Here is a 21,242-nt window from a genome sequence, read left to right on the forward strand (position 1 = left end):
ATAGTAATGGAGGGAAACGATTTAGATACCTCTACTGTGCGCAAGTTCCTCATTTATATAGATTTTACCTTTAATTCTCGATCGTTGGATTCGTTTGTGCCTCCTTTTGATGACCATTCGATCTTAGGGTTTTTACCCCTTTTCCGGAGATGAAGGTAATTTACCTTCCTTGGCACTATCCTACACTTCGTATTTGTGGTGATTACCTGTTATGGCTCGATCACGTATCACGAATTCTTCGGGATCACGTTTATCTCTATAACCGCAGAGTTCCTTCCTTCTTACGTAACTATCTGGTTCGAACTTTGGTCCGATCCTGACTAGATTTCTAGTATTGATGGTGGTTGAGTCGTATTCGACCGGAATTAATATTTGAACCGAGGTAGACCCGGTTCGATACAATTCTTCCCCTTTATTACCTAAGATGCTCGATCTTTTTAAATTTTTACCGACCACTAAATGGAGATTCCTAGAGAAGATCTAAACTGTGCTGGGCATCAAGGCTTTATTAATCTCATCGATTCGGTGTCTCCACACAAATTTTTAGTTTTCTGACTTTGCACCCAGTACGGTGAGTTTTGTTAATTGTTTTTGTTGAATTTCAATTTGTTATCTTGATCTTGGTTCTGAGTTTAATCAGACAAGAGTTTGTCATGGATTTTTCTATTGCAACTCAGTCTGACATTTCTGGGCTTTAAACTGTAATTACTTGGGTGGAGAAGGTGGTGATCTTTTTTATGGTAAAATTTTTCTGCTTAGGGTTTAGCAGTTCTGTGGAGTCTGCATTGATTGAGTGTATCGACATCTTAAATGGGTACTTTGTGGGTTTTCAACCCTGTTCAGTAAGCTGTGAATCTTTAAAGATCGAGCATCTTAGGAAAAATCGACATCAGAGATTAAATACGAGTGTGAACCTTTGAAAGATATGGTTGTTTCTCCAGATCGCCAGTTGAGAAGAATGAGAGAGATTTGGAAGTCCGGTATATGAAGAGAGGGACTTATTTTGTAAATTAAGAAACTTTAAACCCTTAAATATAAAAATTAAAATAAATATTTACAAGTATACCCCTCTTTTTTATTTTCAACCGTTTGATCATTTTTGACTGATGTGGCACGATTACAACCGTCCACAGCTTCTGCAAATAAAAATCCCACAGCCTCGAGCAACGCTCCCGTGGATCTCTGGGTAGACTTGAGATTAGCTTCCCACAAGCCACTGCCACGTCCCATGACGAACATCTTTCTTTTCTTTTCGGATACCTTAAGAGCAACCATAAACCCTTGCCGGGCGACTTAGATGAACACGACGAAGTAGAAGAAGTTAGTACTTCTCCGCATGAAATGCAGAAAGCACTTCTGTGGGTACAAAATTGCTTCTCTAATATTTGATTTGATAGTTATGCTCCATTCTTGTGTCAAATTTTTATTCAGTGCCACATTTCTATGTCTGAATTGATGTTTTCCTGAAACAGAATATCTTTCTTGTGTTGTTAAATTTGTTGGAAAGCCCACCATTTTGCCGCTAACTGTTTGGCGATTGATTACTTGAATGAGAAAGCACATTATAATTTATAACTACATATCTTGACATTTAGGCTGTAAAGATATCGGTTCCTCTTTGTTGTTCAAACCTTATCGGTACGTTTCTAGGATTGGAATAGATTTTTTGTCAACTGATTTAAGCTGTATGAAAAAGACGAATACTAAATTATTAATACATAAAGCCTACTGCAACTATGGACCTAGCCTATGATGCAAGTGAGCTTGTAGTTGGAGTAAAAGCTGATAAAACGTACTCCAAATGAGATTTAGTTATTCTTTGGTTGTCGAATTCCGTTACTGTAAACAGCTTATATGAAAGCTTTGCTACTGAAATCTGAATAGTTTTGCCATGGGGAGACCCATGAGACGAGAGAAGCTCAGAGTGGATCCCGAGGGGACTCTCCAATGCTTAAGCAGAAATCCAAGCTACAGTAATATGAGTTGGGAAGCTGGAAGAGTACTGCTTAACAGATCAATTGTAATGTTATGCCCTGCATTCCTTATTTATAGGTCCAAGGGGGCAAACAGTCCCTAATCCCTAAGAGTTGTTAAAGGAAAACTATCCATATGAAGAATCCCTAATCACGTCATGACAATGGATAGTTCAAGTCCTGATAGGTCACCGGATAAAACAGTGGCTTTCATGTTGTCCTATACTCTAACTGAGTCTTTTCCCATGTGTTCACTACCCATAGATGGGCTATTTTTATGCATACCTGAAGGAAAACTGGTCAAGTCATAAAAATATTCGGTCAAAGGTATCTAAATATAATCAGACTTTTCAAAGTTGAGAATTCTCTTCTTGTACATGTCAGATTTCCTAGTACAGTGTTGACCATTTGATGAGTTCCAGAATGGAAAGAAATCAAGTAGAAGCCAACAGCCATGATTTGGGTTGAGCTGGTAAATTGGGTCAGGTAAAAAATAGGGTTTATATCACAACCTTGGGTTTGATGATAGGGTTAGGTTTTGTTGATGAATGGGAGCCTATCAATGAAGATCTTGCAGTGTGGTAATGGTGCAATATTGGTTAATAAATATCAGCAAATTGAGGTTTGTTTCTGGGCTTCTAGAAATAATAAGATGAAGAATATAGCTCTTTGATGGTCAGATGAAGCTGCAACTTGGATTGTGCTCTTAGGGTTGTGAGGATAATTTGACTCAAATATGGTAGAATTCTGATAGCATGCTTGCTCTATAGATATTTTCGGGTTGAGAATGAAAGTTTGGAAAGAAATTAGAAGCTAGGATTTAAGGCAAAGCCCGTCTCCAATTTGAGAATCAGATTTGGAATTAAGTGAAGCTGAATTTTGCAGGCTGTGCTCTGGATACAACCCAGTAGCTTGTAGTTGTAGTCTAGCAGTTGCAGTTGCAAGAACTTGAATTAAGGGGGTGCTTCATTGAAGAAAACTCAATCCCAGCAAGCTGTGGTGTTGATTCTTCTCCCAGCAGTGATTGACTAGCTTTCTTGAACAGCAGAACTAATCTTCAGATCTGTTTTTGACAACCTTGAACCAGCAAGTAAGTCCCAGCAGCAAGACAGTGTCTTAATTACCGCATGTGAGGGGGGGGGGGGAGGATGGGGGGAGATTAGGGTTTGTAGAATTTGATTGAAGTGGGGAAATAGGAGAGAGAACAGCAATCTCAACCCAGCAATGCACAAACTAAAAATATTATTCATTAAATCATGGGTTTGACAGAGCAATTACATGGCTGACATAAAACTCAGATTCAATATGACTGAACTTATATTACGATTCACTGTCAAATCTCCATTAGGATTACAAATTTTAAATAAGGCTTAATTAAATCCTAAAAGACTGACTAAATATTAAATAACCTAAACTTATCACCATGATTATATTCCTAATGGTGGTGGTGTAGGGAAAAATCCTTACACCTGTAGTTGGTTTTATGCAGCCAAACTGCATCACTACATGCTCTCCTCATTAGATAGATGTGGGTGCATGCGTTCACATTGTCTACTAAATGAAACCGGAGGAAAAGCAACCTTGACCTGTTGGCAAACTAAATAAGCATTTCATATTATTCTCAAACCCTTATTAAAAGGTTGATGGAGAATTGGCAGCATATATAAGGAAGAGAAAAGCCCAATGGTCAAGCCCATCAAAGCCTAAAGATATGATCCAAAACAACCCATGGCTTGCATGGGCTAGGACTATTGTAGTGGGTTAAAATGAGCCCATGGTTTCATGGGCTTGAATTACTTTAGTGGGAGAAGACCAGCCCACATATTTTGAACTAAGGCCAAGTCTAGCTTTGAAAAGTCAATAAAAGGAGCTAGTAGTGGGGTGTAGTAGGTGGATGTTTCCATTATTGTTTTGACTAGTGGTGTTGTGTAGTTGAGTTTATTAATAGGTAGGTGGTGTTAGCTAGTGGTTGGATGTTACCATTAGTGTTTATGTCTCTTTAGAATGATATATAAAGAGACTTATGTAAGAGGTGAAGACATAATTGATGAATTGAATTCAAATTGCTTGCTAGCATTCCTCCTCTTTGGAGAACCCTTGTGTTTGATCAAGGTAGGTTGGTGTTCGATCCAATCAATCCACCTTGCGGTGTGAAGCCCGGGTGATACATGTTACATTGTTATTGTCACTTTCTTCATTATAGTTTTGCCCCAATTTGAAGATCTATTCAGCCTGTTATAATATCATTATAGTTTCAGCCCTCTTTCCCATCTAAGCTCTGTTTCACCTTAAGTCCATCAAATTTGCAATTGACTCCCTGTGAGAAGGTCCTATTTGGGTACTGTTTTGATCAATCAAATTCGGTATCTACATTATTTAGTATCAGAGCCATGACAGGGAGTAAAACTTCTGGATTGGATACTGACCTTATGGCACAAATGATGGGGATGTTGCAACAATTGAGCAACCAACTCACTACAAGTCACAAGCACAAGGAAGAGAGGCGCTCAGCAATGGATGCTAGAGTTGTTGCCTCTACTCATGCTCCACACCCTCCACCCATCAAAGAGTTACCTAAATTCAATGAGCATGTTGGTGATTCTCAAAAGGTAAAGCTTGAACACCAGGAGTTCATTCACACTAGCCATAACACAGGGTTGGTATTGGCTCCTATTACGAGAGAAGTTACCCCTCAACCTAAAGTGACATTCCCTCCACTTACCAAACAGTTACCTTCTGATTGTCTTAAGGTGGTTTCTGATGAGTTGTTTAATGAGCTACTTCTTATGCACAATATTCTGCATGCCACTGATTTGGTATCAGGTGTTCTTGTTACGAGAGAAGTTATCCCTCAGCCTAAGGTGACATTCCCTCCACTTATCCAAGAGTTACTTTCTAATTTTCCTGAGGTGGTTCCTGATGAGTTGCCTATTGGGCTACCTCTTATGCCCGATATTTTGCATGCCACTGATTTGGTATTGGGTTCGGTGTTACCAAACCTACCGACCTATCACCTCAGCCTAGCGGAGCACAATGACTTCAAACGACAGATGGATGAGTCGCTACATAAAGGATTCATTCAAGAGAGCTTAAGTCCATGTGTTGTACCATCATTACTCACTCCAAAGAAGGACGGCTCATGGCGACACCACTCTGATGATGGAGACACTGAACAAATGTTGAGGTTGCCCCAACTCAAACCACCAATCACTGACATCATTGAGGAGGTTTTGGATGACTCTTACAAAACCACTCGTTGTGGCACTGGATACCATGATTTCCTCGTCAAATGGAAGAATCATCCACGACATGAGAGCACTTGGATTCATGTTGGCAGCCTCGAGAAACTCGATCCTGATTGGTGTGAGCGTTACATATCATTCATCCATTCGTCGGAGACGAATGTTTTCAAGCCGGGGAGAGTTGATGCAGAATTGACAACATATACAAGGAAGAGAAAAGCCCAATGGTCAAGCCCATCAAAGCCTAAAGATATGATCCAAAACAACCCATGGCTTGCATGGGCTAGGACTATTGTAGTGGGTTAAAATGAGCCCATGGTTTCATGGGCTTGAATTACTTTAGTGGGAGAAGACCAGCCCACATATTTTGAACTAAGGCCAAGTCTAGCTTTGAAAAGTCAATAAAAGGAGCTAGTAGTGGGGTGTAGTAGGTGGATGTTTCCATTATTGTTTTGACTAGTGGTGTTGTGTAGTTGAGTTTATTAATAGGTAGGTGGTGTTAGCTAGTGGTTGGATGTTACCATTAGTGTTTATGTCTCTTTAGAATGATATATAAAGAGACTTATGTAAGAGGTGAAGACATAATTGATGAATTGAATTCAAATTGCTTGCTAGCATTCCTCCTCTTTGGAGAACCCTTGTGTTTGATCAAGGTAGGTTGGTGTTCGATCCAATCAATCCACCTTGCGGTGTGAAGCCCGGGTGATACATGTTACATTGTTATTGTCACTTTCTTCATTATAGTTTTGCCCCAATTTGAAGATCTATTCAGCCTGTTATAATATCATTATAGTTTCAGCCCTCTTTCCCATCTAAGCTCTGTTTCACCTTAAGTCCATCAAATTTGTAATTGACTCCTTGTGAGAAGGTCCTATTTGGGTACTGTTTTGATCAATCAAATTCGGTATCTACATTAAAGGTGGAAGCTGATGTAGATTGAAGCATGAAAAAGAAAAGGACCAAAAAGTTTTCATGCAATTACTTTTGAATTTTCAACCAAGTAATGGCCTTCCCTCAGACTTGACCCATATTCTTTGGACCTTATAAAAAAAAAATAATAATAAAAACTTACATTTAGGTTAGAAAAGCTAACTTCGTTAATGGACTGATGCAGGTCCGAGTGCTCCTGAGTGGAAGGCCAAAGGAAGCCCCTTAGGTTCCTGCCCAGCAGCATAGGTAGTTTTTTTTATTAAAGTACCTAACATAATTCAATAGTTAGTGGCCGAATTGTAGTTCTGTCCATTTGGGGGTTAAATTAGTAATACTTCTAATTAAAATTTACTCATAAGGTGGCCCACGACTCAAGGGTCCTAGTCAATGTACAAGTCTCACTAAAGATCTTATAATAATGGTATTTCTAATTCCTAGACAAGACATATTTATTTTTCAGTTAGAGTTCAGTTTGGAGTTTGAATCAGGTTGGCACTGTGGCCTATCATGCATAAATAAGTTCTTCCACTTGAAGGGGAGGACACCCACTGATTATTTGATTAACAAAGCTTCTCTATTCAAGTCTCCCCTTGTGTTTTGCTGCTGCAGCTTTGGTTTTGTTCAATTTATTCAGTGAAGGTCCAAGATTCAAGAAACTTCAAAGGTTCTGAGGAGAAATCAAACCTAGACTGCTGTGGCTGAAGGACGGCCTTAGACATCATCACCTCCTTCTAAACCCAGCATCTACAGGGCTCCCATACAAATATCAGGCAGCCGACCCCTATCCCCCTCCTCACCCCATTCAATTTCTGGTTGGAGATCCACATCATTGGTTGGAGCGCTTCTTTCACCCCATATCAAGAAATCATCCACCTCACCAATCACCCATCATGATCCCCTCATGTTCCAGTCACTATCTCCTGATCATAGTTACATGCCTTCAGTCCCAATTGCAGCCCAAAACACCCAGCCAAACCCCAGATCTATCTTGAAAAAGGTATTACCTTTGGATTTTTATTGGCTGCAGCGAGCCATTATGATTTTGCCACATGTACAAGAATGAATCTAACAGTTGTGAGAGAAAATGTGAGGGTGCATATACAAATACAAGTTTTTTATATTTTTTTTATTTGCATTTAAAGGTTTGCTATTTTGTAAATTACAAAATGAAACCCTGACTTTTAACTGATTGTAAACCCCCTATTTTCCAAGCCCTATTTAGAGATTAACATTTGTCAAGTTCTTTTCTTCAAGAAACAATGATTCTCCTTGGTGGTGCCTCACCAACACCACATACTTCTACTTCTCAAGGGAATCAATATCCCATCCTCCATGAAAACCAATTCAGACTCCATTTCATTTTCCTGATGAAATGTGCAGTTCAAATTTTGTATATGTTCCCCATGTTGAGAATTGCAGCAGCCTTGGTGCACAAATTGCACAAGTTTCTATTTTGGAGGAGAATTCTTGGTGCACAAATTTTGAAGAGTTAGAGTTGCATAGTTTATATTTTCATGCTTTCCTTTTTTGTTCTTTCTATTTTGGACAGATTGTGAGTTAGTATATGCTGTCCACAAGTTGTATTTTTTGTTTCCCTTTTTGGAGGACAAGAATACTTGTCTCTCAAGTTGTAATTTTGAGTTTGAGATCTATAAATAAGTTTGCCTGCGGTTCTAGGAATTTAATCTAGAATCGCAGGCTCCTGCTGCTGGTCCTTCTCCTCTTTTCTTCTTCTTCTTCTCCTCTTCATCTTCCTTGTTCTCTTCATCGATCCAGCTACTGTTTAGATTATTCAAGGCTTGACTTCTAACACCCCAAATAATCAACCAAATTCACCTGCCAAAAGGTATTCACTAGATTTGCAAAACAGACCACAAAATTCAGCTCTAAAACATTATTGAGAAAAAGAACTGATACAGGCAGTACCTTCAGATCTACACAGATTCAAAAGCTGAACGAGGTTGTTGTCACTGTTACCACCCAACATAGGCCAACAATGGAGGGTCTAGATGTACTTTATTATATGCACAGGACATATGAACACCAATAGATGATATTCAACGGAAAAGGATTTTAAATGAAAAATGATCAAGGTAGATAATGACAATAACCTGAAACTTAAGAGGTTCAATCATGGTACTCTGGTTCATCAATTTAAGGATCAACAGATGCAAAAAGCATTGTATCTTCCTGCTTTAAAACATTTATCCAATCCCATCCTTCTTTGGGACAGATACTTGTATTTCCATTCTCCGCCAATTCCCTGCCATTGATTTCATCTGATCAACCCAAGGAGCCCACTGATATGTACAAAGAGAACCTTCCTTCCTTCCCACTTAATTGCTGGTGAGGCACCACCAAGGAGAATTATTGATTATTGGAGAAAAAAAACTTCACTAATGCTATTCTCCAACTATGGCTTAGGAAATAGGGGGTTTAGAATTGGGTATAGTCAGGGGTTTCTGGTAAACCTTACAAAAAAAATAAAAAAATAAAACACCAACAACTCTTATTTGCATTGTAACCCTGCATTTTCTCTCACAACCGTTAGATTCATTCTTACACACTTGGTGAAATCATGACAGCTCGCTGCTGCCAGCCGTCAGTGCAGCAAATAAAAATCCAATATCTTTTCCCTCCCAAAACAAGATTCTTCATAACTTCAACTATCAGCATCCAAATCTGACCAAACTTGGTGAGCAAGACCTAGACAGCCAGCTCTAGACTCGACCCAAGTTTCATCTCATTTCCATATCATTAAGACCACATAAGTTTTCTCAAGAATCTTATTCTGCATTCACCCCATATACCCCAATACCTGCCTGTAGATCTATCCAAGAGTACCCCCATTAGCCTAATAGTACCCATTTGGTCTCATCAGGGTAATTTGGACCCTATTGGGTCACATCCACAGGGTTCCCTCTCAAAGGCCACCATATAGGCCATACAAGCATTATTAATTTAGGCCTGGAATTAGTCCTGCCTTAGAGATCTTGGAAGATTGGCTGATGTTAACATGGATTGACCCCTTAGCTGAAACCTAAAATGGGCCCCAAGGCCCTAAGCAAGCTGGCTGAACCCTAGTACAGGGGTATTTTAGGCTGGATTTTACTGCTGAAATCTAATTCTCCAGAATTCTAGCTTTAATAGTGGTCCCAATCCATTTTAAGTTATTTGAGTTGTGGTTGGGTTGGTTTCATTAGTTAAGTTATAGATAAGATGACTCTTTTAACAAGAAGAGTTCCTATATTTTCGGAGTTTTTTTTTATTGGAATTTGTCTTTATTAGCGGCTGTGATTTACTTAGGTAAGGAGTCCTTTTTAAAGAGGACGCTTGTAGATAAGTTAGTCTTCTATTTCAAGAAGAATTCTTTTTATTTAGGTGGTTGTTGGTTAATTGTAGAAGGGTATCCTTACTTATAAAGGAAACCCTAGTTAAGTTGGTCTCTAAGTCTAAGTTGAGTCAAGATAGAGCCTCCCAGTTTGAGTTAAGTTCTTTCTTTTTGATGTAAGGCTATAAATAAGCCCGCCTATGATTGTAAACTTTGGTCTGCATTGAATATTACTTATGGGAAACAAGTCGTGGTTCTCTTTGTGAGGGCCACGGTGGATTTGTATCTTCTTCTTGATTCCATTGCAGCAGTCTCTCTTCAACAAATCGGCAGCTTTCTCTCATCTCCAACAGTTAAACAAGTACCAACACCCCCTTCCTCCCACCTCCATTCCCCATCGCAGCCCCTCCCCACCCCCACTGCATTGCAGCCCCTATCCCCTCTTTACCCTACCCTGCAACATCAATCCCCTACTGTTTCAGAATCAAGAAACCCTCCCCATCTCCATTGCAGCCTGCCTTCTCCTTTCCCCTTAACTGGCCCCTGTCCATCGCAGCCTCTCCCCACCCCCGGCAAATGTTCCAAAAGCCCTCCCCCACCTCTGCAATCACTGGTAGGATCCTTCCCCTCCTCCCTTAAACCCACCCCTCTTTGACTTGTGGCAACCAGAAAAGAGCAGAAAAATTGAAAAAAGAAAGAAGAAAAGAAAAGAAAGAGAACAGAAAATATGACAGAATTGATTTCATATCTCTTAATTGTGAGGCAGTGTGGTGTTGATCCTTGCCAATTGAGCTGCATTGGTTTTTCTTTTTCTTTTGGGTGGGTGGGGGGCAGGCGTGTTAATGGTTCTTCAGTAGTCAAGAACTGAAAACTAAGAAATGTAATTTTGTGTTTGTTGGGAAGAAGGCTATTTTATTTTATATTTTTTGTCAGGGTTTTTTTTTGGGGGCGGGTATAAATGCGAAGAAGTCTATTTGTTAGTGGGAAAGCAGACATTTTCATGCTTTATTTCTCTCTTTTTTAACCTTCTTTTTGGCTTCCACTAACTGCCCTAATATGAGAGAATTCTCCAACTTCAGCCATATTTCTTGTCAACCACCATCCTGCCTTTCTTCTGCTAATGACCTCAATTCTTGGTCTCTCTGCGTCTTTTTGTTATAAGATGGACTCTTCTGTGAAGTGAGCGATCTCTCATCAGTGGTTAAGTTGTGTTATTCATGGTGGGAGATCTCGCAAGATATCTCGCTATTTTGACATAGCGAGACGAGAGGAGAGGCGAGATCTGCGAGATGAGAGATCTCGGCGAGATATGTATCTCGCCGAGATCTCGCTTCCCTCTCGCTGCAACCATAAAAAATTGCCAGAAACTTGATTTTTTGTCGGAATTTGTTGGGGATTCAACTTTAAACATCTTTAAGACATCAAATTATCATCATTCAAGCTTATTTCAACTAGATCTACAACAAAGGTAAGATTTTCCCCCAAATTTGAATTTTTTCAAATAGAATATTCTACAATGGGTGTGTGAGTTTAGAGTAAATATATGTTGATCCACAAGCTTTGATTTAACATTCATGGAAACCAATTTAATGTGACATTTAAACCTATATGTGACATACTATAGTGATGAGTTGACTTGGAGTCATATGTGGCCACCGTTCAGAATCAGTTGATGCAGAATGCTGAGTGATACTCTTGCTGTCTTGTAGTCTTGTAATCTTATTACTCACATACTCTTGTGATTGTGATTGTGAACTTATGGATTATGATTTATGACTTACTAAAAGTCTAAAACTTTATATGGTTGTAAAATTTTGAAGCCATTTAAGTTCTTTGATAGTTTGATGTGTAATGTATTTAATACTTTATAGTTGATAACATGAATTACTTGATATCTCTACATTTCGGTTTTACACATAGGGTTGACTTAGAAGACGTAGTTAGGGTTATTTTCTCACAATTCTAAGGCCACCAATGTGTTCAAAAGGCCTTAAATAGACTAAATACCAAATTTCAGCCCAACTGGGGCCCTAAAACCCACCGAGATGGGTTACCAAGATTACGCCAAAATTTTGGTAGATCTCGACCGAGATCTCGCCATCTCGGTCGAGATCTCTCTATTTTGGAGTGGCGAGATCTCGCTCGAGAGCGAGATCTCCCACCATGGTGTTATTGCTACCTGTTGTTGGCAGTCCAAAACTTGGAAGCGGACTCTCTTGCGAAGTGGTGTATAAGGCTGGGTCCATTTCCCCTCTCAGACCCTACAGTAACAGGAGCCTGTCGCAGTTGGATACTCTTTATAGAATTTCAGTCCTTTGTATAAATTGGTGGCATTCATTCCTCCTTACGACCCAATACGAGCTAATATTCAAGGTTCCCTATATTTTGTTGTGTATTGCTGATCCTCGGTTACACTTGGGCTTTTTTTCTTTGCTGTATATAAAATGCTTAACCACAAGCATTGGAGAAAGGATAAAATAGTTTAGGGCCAATACTATTGTGGATGATTAGGCAATAACCATAACTGACATCCATCTAAAGTTGCATTTTGGTCCGAACTCTTTAACGCCTTTATGAAGTTTATATTAGTCCTGTTGATATATTATAGGTCTCCTTCCATGTAGACAAGAAAATAATAGAAGTATTCTTTAGTACCAAACATTTTATGTGTCCACATACCTATAGGTTTGAGGAATTGGAATCAGATTGACAGAGTAGCTCAATTCATATGGAGATTGATTTAAACCAATTTCTTAAACCCCTTTCTGAATTCATGGTGAGTCATGTTCAGTAATCAATTTTTGGCCCTTTAATCTCCCTTTTAAACAGTAAATTAGCAGGAAAAAAATCAATTAAACTTATCTCTCATGAGAGAAGTCTCCAAGTTTGTTGAATTAAGGACTCGGATCCTGGTGAACTCTTTTTTCCTTCCCAATTCCATTGCTAGGGTTTCAACAAATTCTGGCCACAAATTCCAGGTTAATCCTAGACAATTCCAACCTACCCTGGATGAGTTGCTGGATTGAAATCGGCTGGATTCAATCCCATCCCTGATCCCATACTCTGGAACCATTCTCTTGTTTTGTGTGAGAACGACGACTGTGGTGTGAAATTGAAGTAACCCTGATGGTAATAACATGCATGATAGTTTGATGAGACGTTGCATGCAACAATGAGCAATGCCTCAACTGATGCGCAATTGTAGTGCACCATGCACATTCATGATTTGAGAATACGTATGGCATTTTTGGTAAGTAAAAGGAGGTTGGTCTAGGTAGTAGGAAAAAACTAAATGGTTCATAACTTTGATAGGTCGCTTGGGATGATTATATGATCCCACATATTTGGGATAGTGCCCAGCTTAGTTGTGATCCCCCCAACCCAAACACACCCCGCTTTTCTTTGCTCGACAGTTTGACAGTTTTTAGTTTTATTCTGTGTAAAATGTCTATATATATACAATTAGTAAAATATTGGAAATTTTTTACATAACATGGATATTAATGATATGTTTTCTGGATTCCAAAGCATTACGTTAATTGTTAATCCTGAGCTGCCTATCTAATTAACTCCTTTCTTTTGATCTTGTAGAAAGAGACTTACAGACTACATAAATGGCAACAGCTGATGGATCAAATCCAGTTACTGATCCAAAAATCATATTCCGCTGCAAAAAGTGTCGAAGAATTGTTGCTGCACAGGAGAATGTGGTTGTACATGAACGGGGTGAGGGTGAAAAATGCTTTAAGTGGAAAAAGAGATCTGGTGACTCCGGGGGAAGGGACCATGAACCACCAGAGTGTTCTTCCATATTTGTAGAGCCCATGAAGTGGATGCAAGCTGGTCATCTTCCAGTTTTCAGAAGTCTATTTCTCTTAATAAATGGACATTTCCTTTGTCATGTTACTTAACTATTGATCTTGGCTTTTGCCTTTGCAGTTGAAGAAGGCAACGTGGAAAACAAGCTGCAGTGTATGGGTTGCAGTGCACGTTTGGGCTCCTTCAACTGGGCTGGGATGCAGTGCAGCTGTGGCGCTTGGGTGACTCCAGCATTTCAGTTACATAAAAGCCGGATAGATGAATGCTATACATGAATCTGCTAATAATGCTTCATTGTGATTTTTGTTCGCGGCTGCGCGGATATCAGCGCTGAAATGGCGACACATGTTTCTTTAAAATCCAACGGTTAGAATTGACATTGTGGGGGTATGAGTGTAAATATGAGTTATTTTATGTTTTCCTTTCTAAGTTTTCTAAATATACATTAGAAACCAAGTGAGAAGAAAAACATTTTGTCTTTTTTTGGTAAGAAGTTAAAAATCTTCATTCATGAACTTGAAAGGAAATACAGACACACCAAAGAAGAAGAAGAAAAAGAAATACAAAAGATAGATGCATGAAAACTCAAGGTCCGGTTCGAACCAAGGAGCGAAAATTGACCAAATGTCGTATATGCAAAAGACAAGGTCATCCAAGCTAAGGAATGGGTCAAGCCCAATAAACCCTTAGAATAATGGTTTATTTATTTATTTATTTATGATAAAAGTGAATATTTTTTATTAAAGATTTAAACAGTGGATTACAGTTAATGTGAGACATAGTGCCTTTATAATTAGACCCTATGTGTCTAGTAGTCAGGCTGAGTAGCCAGTCCCTTATTGTGTCCTGTTTTAGATTACCAACTTCTAGTTTCGATATGATTGGTATCATCATTGCTAATAAAAGAAAAAGAGTAGGTGATACTTGTGATATCTCCCCACCCTTAGTTAGATGTTTGTGTAGAGTTTGATCACACCAAATGTACTGTAGTTGTATGTTGGTTTGAATCGCTCTTCTTATTACAGTCCAGATAGTTTCTAATAAAAACTTCAAAAATTGTCCTAGTTGTGCCCTATCTTGTTGTAGATCCTTAATGATTCCATTGTCAAGTAGTTTTACACTCCATCTGTCTCCTTGTGACTCAGTAGATATATCTGCACATAAGAGTATTGGTAAGTTTCCAAAATTTGTTTGTGACATTAAACAAATAAGGCAGCTGGTAGATGAATTAACATCATTATTTGTCATCTCCTCTTAAGTAATTTTGATAAAGTTTTTGGTCATTTATCCATCTATTATCATCATTTAATAGTTGGATTGGGTCAAGCTTTTTATTATTCATGAGTTTAGCATTCCTGTTTAACCCGATGAAGTAGCATGTTATGATAAAAATTGAAAAAAACCATATTTTTTTTTGTTTATCCATATGCCGTTCATGAAGGAATGAAAAACATAGATTAAGGAGAGAGTTGTTTCGGATGAGCCCTATTCGCAACCCTAGTGGTCCTGCTGCCCATATTCTCTTTGTCCAATCACATGATATGAAAAGATGCCATGTGGATTCCTCGGCGCTATTGTATAGTACGCATGTTTGGCTTGTGATCATCCATTTGGATAGGATCTTCTTCGTTGGTAGTCCTGCATTTAACAGACTCTAGAAGGATGTTTAAATTTTGGGTGTATAGGTAACTTCCAAAAAAATCTCCACCACTATGCTACATTTGGTACTGAATCATGGCTGTTTATCTTAGCAAGTGCAATTCCTGCTAGTTTTGCAGTAAATTCACCTAAACAGCCATGAGTCCATAGTTGGGGTGGGGTTTATTGCAGAAATTGACTATAACAACCACAATCACAAATAAGTATAGAGATATGACATACGTATCCTCCATCATAAATGCCCAAAGAGGTGACACGCCACAAAGGTGGAGACAGACACGCCACAAGGATGAAAATACACGCCACAAGGGCGGAGACAAAAGCCACAATGACGGAGAAACACCGAAGTGACCAGCAATAGGAGACATCCACAGCAATCATGCTTCCAGATCTGCGGGGGGCACTTCTAGACCTGCGGGAGGCACTTCCAGCTTTGGCATAAACCATTCAGACCTGCAAGAGGCACGACTGGATCTTGCATCTACCTGAGGAATTTTTTTTCCTGATAACTAGGAACTTCCACCAGTTAAGGACAAATAGAAAACAGAGAAGCGGAGAGAGTGAACTTGTGAAAGAGAGGAACAAAGTGAAAGTTTTGAAGAAATGGAGAGGAAATGAATAGGGGAAAGAAACAAAGAGGGAAATAAGATAGAAAGGTGGTGTGAAACGGAAAGCAAAGAATAGAGGCGGAGGAAGAGAAAAAACTAGAAGAGCAGAGAAGGTGAGGAAGAAGAAGCAGAGGTGAAGCTCCACCTCAAAGCACAGTAGTGGTAGGTTTTTTCAGTGTGTGAATCCAACATCCAAAGAAGCTGAATCCCGATGCATAAGAAATCCGTGAGAAAACTTGAGGTGGAGGTGGCACGGCGGCAGTTAGGGTTTCCTCAGAGCACAAGAACCTCTCCGTAACTTACAAGAAAAACCTATGTCAATGTAGCTCTTCTTGTTCTTCGATTACTCTCCTGCAATTTTTCTTCTGTACCAATGGAACAATAGTGGTCACAGTTACTTCTTTTACATAGGGGTGAAACAGAGTTCTCTTTAGAAACATTCACAAAACTATTTGGAAAATCGTTGAATGCCCTAGTTGCGATAAACCGCCTCCCCCTCCAGCGACGGCGAGTAAAATCCTCGCATCCAAGCGTGTTAATCAAGACCATCTCCACCAGTCTCATCAGCGATTTGCTCCGAGTTCTAACGAACTCATCTTTGACTTTCATCGAACTCTACTTGATTCAGGTATGCTGCATCTAATTTGGAAAAAATAAAAAGGCAAAATTCTTCTTCTAGCTACGATTATGATTATTAATTTTTTTACTTAGTTCTTCTTTTCCTCAAAAGACATTATGTTCATCCTTTGAAACTTTTGAAACTTTAGGTTAACGATATAAGTGCGGTGCTTTCAAGTTTTCCAACTTAAGATTTAACTTAGCCATAATTATTTGATTCACTACCAATTCTAACCTATTTTCTATCATCATTAGTGATGCTTGATAATGTGATGAAAGATAACGAACCATGTATGGGAACCCCAAAAGAATGAAGTTGATTTTCATCCGAACCCCAAACCTTCTCTTCCCAAAATCCACCAACCCCCAGTGGAAAAAATAAAGCTAGAAGTCCCTCTAGTTTTGGTATAAGAATAACCCAAAAGGACCATCATCACTCAACAAAACCAACTTTAGAGTACCTGCTGAGAAAAAAATCCCCGTGTTATCAGTGTTGACATGCTAGGTGAACATAATTTATGTTAATATTAGTGGCTACTACAATTTGCGCCATAGGTGGCGGCAAGATGGTTATGTAGTCTAAGATGACTACTCCTCTATTTAATTGAGTCTAAAGAGAACTCTAATATTCCCTCCCTAAGATGAGTCTAAGGAAAACCCTAATTAAGGAATTAGGGTTGAGGGAAAACATTATAAATAGAGGGATGGAAAACCAAACAAAAACACATGATTCAGAATACTCTCCCATGCTCTACGAATTCTCTAAGCTGATCATGAATCTCCATCATCGCCGATTTGGAAGCGTGGAAATAACCTATAGAATTCACAAGCTCAAAGAAGGGAAATTGAATGCAAAGAGGCACCTCCAGTGTCTAGATCCATTGCAGAAAATCACTAAGGTAAATTATCTAAACTATTCCTTTCATTAATTTAGTTTAACATTGGTATTAGAGCCAGGTTGGGGTTAGGGTCGCTGGCAACGGCTAGTTTTATGAATGTTGGTTAATAGGATCCATTAACATTAATGAGTGTCAGATTCAATCCTTAACAAATTGCTTGACCTCTACCCAATCTGTGGTATGAAATTGGATGAGTAGTTTTCTTTTCTTTTCCTTTTGTAGAAAGTTTTTTTTTTTTGATTAAAAAAAAAAGAAAAAAAAGGAAGTTCTTCGTTTTTGTTCACCGAATATTATGTTTTGTTCAATTTTTTTTTTATTAAAAAAATAACCATATATCATGAGTGTGTGTGGAGATCGTGGGAGGATTCTTGTGATTAAAAAGTTATTAGCTTGGAATTATTTAGGATTGCATATTTCTATGTTTTGCAGAAAAATTTGTTTTTATGCATTAGCTTTACTGCCATGTTAGTTATATTGTTTTAACATTCTTTGCTATGATGATTGTGCAAAACTTTAATTAGTAATGGAACCCTCCCATGGCGGTTTAGACTTTTGATTCGCTCCATTAGGTGGATGCAGAATCAATCTCTTCCAAAATAGACCATAAATTTTTTTTATTTATTCATGGAAGAGATCCTGTTTGGTGCTACCATAATGACACATTTTATGTATGTACGCTAGAGTTAGTATTTGAGAGTGATGCAAAGTGTGGTATACCCTAGTAGTATTGTAGTAGGATTCTTTGAGTTGTAATTAAAGGGATGTAATTTTAATTATTTTTTGAAAGCCATGTAATAGGGTTACCACCACACTACGCATCACAATCTTGTACTGACTCGATGCGTCATTAGAAGTACCAAACTTTGGGTTCCTTTGGTGGGACCCATGTGCACCCGTATGGTGCAATTATGTGATAGGAGATGCCCATTCCCATTCCTCCAATGTATACTTATGGAATAATTTAAATTAATTATTCTCAATACATATTTTGTGGGGTTTGACATCGAACAATGTTGGATGATTGATACCACAATATGGATTAAGGATAATTAATTTGGAAAAATTCCAATGAGTGGTGAAAAATATACTATGTCATTTTTTTCACATTCTGTATGTAGTCAAGATGGCCTCTAAAAACGTGATCGCTGACATTCTCATGGGTGAGAAACTTCTCGGTCATGAGAACTTTGAGAAGTGGCAACGGAAAGTCCAATACTACCTTAATGACCAAGATAGCGTGGAGCATCTTACCATGAAAATGACTGTACCGACCAATCCTCCATTGGGAAAAGAGACTATCCAATCTCGTAGAGTTAAGGATTTATATGATGCTTGGGTTAAGAAAGACCGAAGTGTGCGATTTTTCATGCTAAGTGCCATGCAAGATGACCTACAAAGGGAATATGAGGTTTTCCTTACAGCTAAGTCCATATGGGACGAGCTAAAGCGTGCTTTTGGTGGTACATCTACAACTAGATTGCGAGGTATGATCCTCAAGTTTGAGATATACCGAATGAACCCCAAGCATAAAATGACTGAGCACATCAGAACTGTCAAGGAAATGGTTCGCAAATTAAAAGATGCTGGACATGACCATTCTGATAAGCAATAGATCCAGGCTTTGATTAGGACCTTACCTGATTCCTGGGCACCAATGAAACAAGTACTTGCTCATCTTGAAAGCATCAAGACGTATGTTGATCTAGCCCAACACCTTGAGATGGAAGCGGAGCGCCTAGAGGCGACTCACACAACTACTCTTGTTGCTCAAGCAAGTACACATAAGGGCAAATGGCCCAAACGTAAAGGACTTAAAAGAGGGAATCAAGAGGGTACCAGGAACTTGGCACCTAGGGAGGGAAAGGTCAAACAGAAACGTGGAAAGCGTAGGGGTAAGAAAGATATGTCCAAAATAATGTGCTACAACTGCCAAAAGAAAGGACACTTTGCTCGTGATTGCACTAAGTCAAAGAAGGTACCATCTTTATCTTTTCCTTGTACCTTTGTGAGTACACATGTTTTGGTTGCCTTAACACAATTAAATTGGATTGTTGCTAAAGGAGCAACCAGGAACGTCACATGGGAAAGAGGCAGTTTCCTAAATTATCGCAAAGTGTCATTGGGAGTGCATAGAATTTACATAGGAAATGGCGCCAACATTGATGTTCAAGGCATTGGATCAATCCAACTTAGCTTACAAACGAGCCGCACGTTGATCCTCCATGATGTACTCTATGCATTAGACATAACGCATAATTTAGTTTCGGTTTCAACACTTTTAAGTTTTAGATATTCTTTCATTTTTTCCAACAGTGCTTTGGATTTGTTAGTTGAAGGGGCCATATGGGGCCACTGCATTTTTGACAATGGATTTTTTTAAATTAGATTTGATTCCTGTTATCTCTAATTCTTCTTCTTTAATTGTTGACAGTAATATAGAATTTGTAAAATGGCATTCTAGATTAGGTCACATTGGGAAGGACAGGATGTCATGATTTGCTAGAGTCGACCTTTTAGGCTCACTAGCTAAAGTAGACCTGCCCATATGTGAACCTTGTCTGGCTGGAAAGGCTCATCGGAAGCCTTTTGGAAAGGCACCCAGATCAACTCAACCATTAGAGTTAGTACACTTTGACATCTGTGGACCCATGAATGTTAAGGCAAGACATGGAGCCTCCTATTTTCTCACTTTCATAGATGATCATTCGCAATATGGTTATGTTTATTTGATCGCTCACCGTCATGAAGCATTAGATTGTTTCAAACGCTTTGTGACAGAGGTTGAGAATCAATTAGGCTGGAATTTAAAAATTCTGCTAATTGACCGTGGATGCGAATATTTATCTGAACAATTTAAAGAATTGTGTGAATAAAAAGGAATTGTAAGACAATTAACTATTCTTAACACTCCGCAACAAAATGGTGTAGCAGAAAGAAGGAATAGAACTCTATTGGACATGGTTAGGTCCATGATGGCGCAAGCAAACCTCCCAATTAGTTTTTGGGGAGATGCACTTCAGACTGCAGCGTATATCCTGAATAGAGTACTATCTCAGTCAATACCATCTACACCCTATGAGCTATGGAAATTTACAAAGCCTTCTCTAGGACAGTTACGACCATGGGGTTGTGCTAGGTATGTTCACACCTCTTCCCATAAGTACGGGAAGTTAGGTCCTAGAGCTAAGAAATGCATCTTTGTGAGGTATCCTAATAGCTCTAAGGGATACATTATGTACGGTGAACACCCTAGTGGAGGTATGACTGAGATTGAGTCATGAGATATCGAGTTTCTAGAAGCAGATTACCCTAGTTTATCTGATGGGCATAGAGATCTTGCGTCACATCCACCCAGCCGGTACCCTACCTGGCATACCCGGGTATGTGATCCACAGTCCAAGGATCAAGCATCGAGGGACCATGCCTCCCACATACGCGATAACACGATCATGAACAATAATAATCAAGGTAAAAGCAATAAATAAAAGATATCATGAATAAGATACGAACATATAATCAGAGTGCGGAATAAAATGATACCAAATGTATAAGTGTGATCAAAAGAAAGAGAGAGTGAGCGGAAGTCACTTCCTCAGTGGCAACGGAAAAGTATTAAGAAATCAAGTTAAGTTACAATCCAACATCTAAAGAGTAACTCAGTGAAAGTTAATTACATATCCCAGTGTTTAACAAAATCCAGGGGGTGGGTGGGGGGGGGGACTAGACTAGGGTTTCCTCTACTCTAATAAGTACATCCTCGTAAGTGTGGACGAAGAAAGCCCAACATGACCGCTCCCTCACCACTTGTGGAGCTAACCCTGTACGCAGTGTAATCCTCCTTGGCACCATAACCTTGATCTTCATAGTAGCTACCACCCGGAGGGTAGTATGTGGAATCATGGTCAGTCTTGTAGGTCGCACCATCTGTGAAATCCAGCCCTAACCTAACCCTAACCTTGACCTGGAAACCCGGTTGTTTTTCAGTCCGAAGACTTGGAGTAAAGGAAGAAGCCAACTATGGGCCATCTCAGTAGGAAATATGAAGATTGACTCTAAACCCATGGATGTTGATGATGGTGTTCCAATCTTGGAAGTCTATGTAGATTTGGAAAGGAAGCTGCACCTGTCTGAAGATGAGATTAGTTGAAAGACTTGGAGTATTA

At 39.1% G+C, this 21,242-nt stretch overlaps 1 protein-coding gene across 3 annotated transcripts; it reads left to right on the top strand.

Annotated features, from left to right (window-relative positions):
• Window positions 1-462: 462 nt before the first annotated feature.
• On the top strand, window positions 463-14,288 carry LOC149005096 (putative inactive dual specificity protein phosphatase-like At4g18593). Of its 3 annotated transcripts, none has more exons than XM_089135664.1 (3): window positions 463-571; window positions 13,068-13,319; window positions 13,416-14,288. In XM_089135664.1, exons 2-3 carry the CDS (start codon window positions 13,091-13,093, stop codon window positions 13,568-13,570), a joined length of 384 nt encoding a protein of 127 aa, XP_088991790.1. In that variant the 5' UTR covers window positions 463-571; window positions 13,068-13,090; the 3' UTR covers window positions 13,571-14,288. The 3 variants fall into 3 exon arrangements, with proteins under 3 accessions (XP_088991790.1, XP_088991791.1, XP_088991789.1); XM_089135665.1 differs by lacking the exon at window positions 463-571 and adding an exon at window positions 1,078-1,358; XM_089135663.1 differs by lacking the exon at window positions 463-571 and adding an exon at window positions 1,081-1,362 and having other exon boundaries at window positions 13,416-14,287.
• The last annotated feature ends 6,954 nt before the right edge of the window (window positions 14,289-21,242 follow it).

Source organism: Hakea prostrata, chromosome 9 (assembly GCF_041222555.1).
Source record: "Hakea prostrata isolate BN-2017 chromosome 9, UWA_Hpros_2, whole genome shotgun sequence".
Classification (NCBI taxonomy): Eukaryota; Viridiplantae; Streptophyta; class Magnoliopsida; order Proteales; family Proteaceae; genus Hakea; species Hakea prostrata.